Source organism: Gobio gobio (assembly GCF_949357685.1).
Source record: "Gobio gobio genome assembly, chromosome: 2".
Classification (NCBI taxonomy): domain Eukaryota; kingdom Metazoa; phylum Chordata; class Actinopteri; order Cypriniformes; family Gobionidae; genus Gobio; species Gobio gobio.
The window spans coordinates 75055925-75061652 of record NC_137098.1 but is presented as its reverse complement, the minus strand read 5'-3'; the positions used below and the strand labels follow the sequence as shown (position 1 = coordinate 75061652).

The 5728-nt window shown below is 35.1% G+C and overlaps 1 protein-coding gene across 1 annotated transcript; it reads right to left on the bottom strand.

Moving 5' to 3' along the window:
• Nucleotides 1–355: 355 nt before the first annotated feature.
• On the bottom strand, nt 356–1060 carry LOC307118762 (uncharacterized protein; the record flags this gene model as incomplete). Its single annotated transcript, XM_079804522.1, has 4 exons — nt 356–462; nt 546–644; nt 734–828; nt 933–1060. The coding sequence occupies 4 exons, from the start codon at nt 1058–1060 to the stop codon at nt 356–358; spliced, it is 429 nt and encodes a 142-aa protein (XP_079660648.1).
• Nucleotides 1061–5728: the final 4668 nt, after the last annotated feature.

Below are 5728 nucleotides of genomic sequence, written 5' to 3'. Positions count from 1 at the left end.
ATTATTGGTCCCCCTGGCTCATTATAAATGTAAACCCCAATAATAATAATAATAAATATATAATTTATGTTGTAATAATTTGTTTCATATTAATGTTATTGTGCTATGAAGTATTCATACCATCAAGGAATATATGGGGAAATTATACGGACCGTGCCGTTTATTCAAACAAGGGGCTTCATTTATAAGCATACAGCTGTTCATTCAAAGAAAGGGCTTCATTTATAAAACACAGCGGTTTACTCAAAGAAAGAGCTTTATTGTTAAACACACAACTATGTACAGTGCAGCAGTAATGTCTCGTAATGTAAAGTTCGTCGAGCTCCAGGCTGCGAGAGGGCGGTGGCCGCACAATCTATCCAGACACCCCGTCAACAAAGCCGTCTTCCTCGTCAGACATGAGTTCAATGGCCGCGGACTTCCAAACGTCCACCTCATCCAGCACACTCTTGCTTCCAGCAACTGTAATACAATCCATAAAGACAATAAGCAACCTGAAAAATACTCACATTGACAAAAAACGGATCTAATATAATAAATCTTACCCTTTTTCTTCTTGATCGACTCCGAGCTAAACTTCGCAGTTTCAGGTTGTTTGTATCTGAAGCTCCGGCGTGTCGATTCATAATACGTCTTACAGGCAGCTGGAAAACAATTACATGAGACTGGTATTAATAAAAACAGTCACGGTAAAATTAAACAAGGAATGAGAAACACATTAGAAGTTACTTACACACAATTTCGTCATGATCAGCGGTTAAATCTGGACTCGCGGAAATCTCTCCAAGCAGATAAGAGCTCACGGCTTCGTTATGAGGCGAGGATAGTCTGTGTAAACAAAATGTGCAGTTTTAAGCTCGGATCTATTAACGCATCCATTTCCTTATACAGCTGAATAAAAGCATATTCTTTAAATCGTAACGTTACATTACCCATGCTGTGGTTCATAGCGGCTGCAGTTTGCCTCAGAGTTATGAAGACGAAGACAGCCTCCTGAAAATGAGTCCAAAAAGTTCGTCGCGTCCATGCAGAGATTGAGTTGAAGACGGTGTCCTGTCATTGTTGATCACGAAAAAGGAAAGCAGCAAAAAACATAAAAAAATAGTTTAAAGCTCGTCTTCTACGCGTCATGGCCATGACCTCGACCTCGCACCTCATTGGACTAGGGCTCTGATATGGAACGCGCCCGGGGCCAAATCTCTTTATACGAAACGCGTGACTTATGATCGTTTCAACCTTCAACACGCCCTGTTTTCCGCTTCACGCACAGTTTTAACATGTTAAGAAGACACATTTGAACGTGTTTCTTAACGCGCACATTCTGTACATGTCGAAGCGTAATATTTTTTTTTTTTTAAAGCAGACTTACCTTTAGATGTAGCCTAGGCTACATACATATTAATATAAGATATTAATTAATTGCTTAACTGACTACTGTGCTAGAGTAAAGTAGCCTAATGTTACAATGTATATTAAGTAAATGCTTAATATTATACAATTATTATAATTTATCTATATGGGTTATTGTTTGTTTTTTAAAGTTAGGCTATATATAATTTCTAAAAGTATAGGCTAATTTACACAGCACATATTTATAACTGAAAACACACACAACTTTATTCACTTTCACATAATAATGTTTTTGTAATTTGGTGTTTAGTTTGTTGTATAGTTTGTTTATACTGTTCTGTCTCTGTTTTGTTTCCAGGAACATCTGATGAGTGCTATAATAAAATGACTTCATTATATTTAAAATATGTTTTGATATTCATTTTATTTATATTATTAATATTTTATTTACCCATAAACGTGTCTTTAGGAAGCCATAAGTTATAGAGACAAGAATAACTTTTGCCATTTAAATGCCACATTCATTTACTGAGGACCCATACAGCCAATGATCATGTGTGAAAACACTTATACATAAATTGATCACTTAGAAATCAAAACTAAGGTTTGAGAAAGAAAGAATATGCATACAACAAAATATATTGTTTCATAGCAGCTTCAGTAACAAGTTCAAAACAAATTCTGCTGTAAACCGGCTCTAACAAGCCAATATAGTGTCAATATTCAGCTCAAGTGACTTCAGTGTTGATTCAGTTCAGTTGATTTCAGTTCAACTGTAAATTCCATGTTAATCTTGAGTACCTATAGAGTAGTGTTGCATCCGTCATATCTCTGTAGAGTCTTTAGTTTGATCATATTTATAACGCTGTACCGATTCTTTTCGAAAACACCCGAGCTCATGCAGGCGTGCAGAGCTAAAGAGTCACGGACACACACACACACACACACACACACACACACACACACACACACACACACACACACACACACACACACACACACACACACACACACACACACACACACACACACACACACTACATCATGACATTATCCCTGGATAACTTTCGATTCACTATAAATGCCACCCAGTTGTGCATTGTGTAGTTAGATATATGCAAAAACAACATTTTTGGAAATAGTTAAAATAGTTTTGCACAAAGTGTTGCTTTTGCAAGAGATGTCTGATGTTTTGTGTGTAGAGTTACAAGAAATTGAGCCATATTTTCAGAAATTGTGTGTAAGCAATTAGATAAAACTGTAAATGAATCCAGTTTATTTTAGTTCAGGACTCATAGTCCAGGTGTTAGTAATCTGTGCTTAATCTTTGTTCCAGGCAACAATTTTTTAACTCACGATTAACTAGATTAAGGCCTACTCTTGGCATAATTTAAACCAGGAAACCACCTATTGAAAATCTGCATTGATAATTCATAAAATGTGGTGTGAGCTCAATTTAAATGACAATTACAGAAAAACACAATCTGACTTAACTATAAACACACAAACTTGTACTTTTCACATTTATGATTAATAGCCATTTAAAAAATCATTCACAGTGCAGGGTGGAAAAATTAATGTTGGTATGTAAACTGTATGCTTTACTTGATTTATTTGTGTGCTTTGGTTCATTGTCTTGTTGCATCACATAACCTCTCTAAAGGTTGAAGACATGAACTGCTGTCCTGTATTTTATTTTTTTTTTTACATAACATTGGTTATCGCTAATGACATACAGAGTAATTAATCTACACTGTGAGCCCGGACAAGTTGAATCTACTTAAAAAATTGGAGCAAACTGGTTGCCCTAAAAATTTAGTAATGTGTACTAAAACGAGTACATTTTACTTAAATTTAAGATAACATTTTAACTTAAACTTTAAACTTGTTTTAGTCAAAAAAATTCAGAACCTAGATAAAACTCCCCCTGCTGCTACTCTGATTTGCATTTGTGTAGCTCACAGCATGTGTATTTACATGATAAAGCCTCCCCTAGAATTAAGGGGAGGGGGGGTCATGGGGGGACAACTGCCAAGCAAGGCCCACGTCAATTTACCACAATTTACGGCAGTTTTCGGTGTTGCCTGCAAATTGCCGTGCACAGTCGTAAACCTGAAGTTTCACGGCAATCTACAGTGTCACATACTGACGAAAATCCCACTTTTCATGCAGTGAATATGTTTAATATTAACTATTACCGTCATCGGGTGTTCATTCTCTGAAGTTAAATAGCACCTATCATGGCATTTAAAATGTTCCAAATACAGGGTTCTTGCAGGTTTCAGAAAGTCAAATTTAAGACCTTTTTAAGACATTTTAAGACCATAAAGATTGAAATTTAAGACCTATACGACGCATTACCAAAATTATTTAAATCAAAGAAATAATAAAAAAAGCAATGACATTAGTAACCCTCCACAGCCAACAACGTGCCAAATGCCCAAAACCTTAGGCCCAAAATGAAAATAGGCTAAAATAAACTTGCCCTAAAATAGAATAGATTACAAAACAGCATATTAATAGCCTAATAGAGATTGAACAGGGGATGCACTAGGGAGATAGGATAAACTAGAGATGCACGATTTGGGGAAGATATCTAATTTCGATTATTCTGGTTAAAATGCTCTTTTTTTTTTTTTTTTACAAATGAAAAGTGTATGCATATAACATTTTATATATTAATGTTTATATATTAACGAGACTAATAATAATGATTATATTCAATAAATACAAATATTTAACAAAATTAGAAATATTACTATTACAATAACATTTTAATTATAAAAAAATTAAAAATAGAGTATTCAAGAATAAATATAACAATATAATAATAATACTAATAAAATAACATTTATATTTTACAGAAAACTTATTTTACAAAAAAAACCTGCTGGGTTACCTGTTAATATGCAGACAGCCTATGACTAAAAATCGTTAGAAAGGTCTAAAGATTTATTGTAAAAAATAAAATAAAAAAATAAAGAAATTCTGTGCTTTTTATATGTGATATACATTTCTTAAAGTCTATGTATTTAATATGAAATATGAGCCTCTTATGCATCCACTGTGGAGGAACAACTGTACATTGGAGAAAAACATATGGGTTGTCATATACATTTATTTAGAGAGAAGTATTATTTTTCATATTTGTTACCCAAACTTTCATTCATACTGGAAGCCAGAGGGCGCCCTCGAGCAGAAACTCCACACTTGCCTCAGAGAAGTAATCCTTAGCCCCAACGTGAAGCTAGCGATGTAGGATAAACTGAAGATAGAAACGCTTTGACTGATGAAACGAAGACAATAAACACGACTGCATCAAGCTATGGTGTATTTGAGTTCTTCAAGCCTTCACTATTGTCATAATAATAAGGTATGCAGTGCTGATTGAGTGCAGACTTTATCACTGTTTAGAATAATTTAAAACAATGCATGTCTGCCTCATTCTGTCCAGAAAAATACAACGTTATTAAATGTAGACGTATTTTGCGGGCAGGTAATTGCATTTATCACGGGATTTGTAGTTTTATCACCGAGTACGTGCACCAACACCCCCAGAAAGAACTACAACACACCGAACGAACGCTCTGAGGGCGGAGCAAAGACTCTAGAGCTCCGCTTTGAGCTCCGCTTTCGCCATTCGATACTTTTTTGCCACAGTGTAACGTTAATAACTTTCTACAGCCAGCATTTCTGGAAATGAACGAGGAGAACACTTTTTTTAAGACCTAACTAAATTAAATTTAAGACCTCGGGTGAAAATCTGGCCGTTTTTAAGACGTTTTAAGGCCTTAAATTTAAAAAAATAAATTTTAGACATTTTAAGACTTTTTAAGACCCCGCGGGAACCCTGCAAATATTGTTTTAGAAGTCCCCAACAACAGTTTTGCATGCATGCAATGACAAAAAAGACTTTAGTTTTCTTATAATATGCATTTATTTTTACCTGTTTTGACAGCGAATCTCAAATGATTCCTTTAGTGATTCACTTTTCAAAACCCTGCCTTTACGTGACGCTAATCTGCGGTGATTGGTCCGATGGACCCAGTCAGTTGTGATTGGTTTAGTCTGTGCAGATATTTTCGGAAACGGAACGCCCATCAAAGTCTTATAGTGACAGTAATTTGTTAATATGTGTCAGGAGTTATGAATATGAAAACCGCGTCTGTACCGTTTGATTGTAATATGAGCCTCAGCTGATCTCATTCATAAAAAACTCCTCTATTCTCCTCACGAAGACTCGCGACAAATCAACATCCCTCAGGGCTTTTAGTTCAAAAGTGTGCAGATGAGGAGACATATTGATAGATTCTCATATGTCTGTGTCAAATTTCTAAACAGAGGAGTATTTTTTATTCAATACTTCCTCAAAATGCGC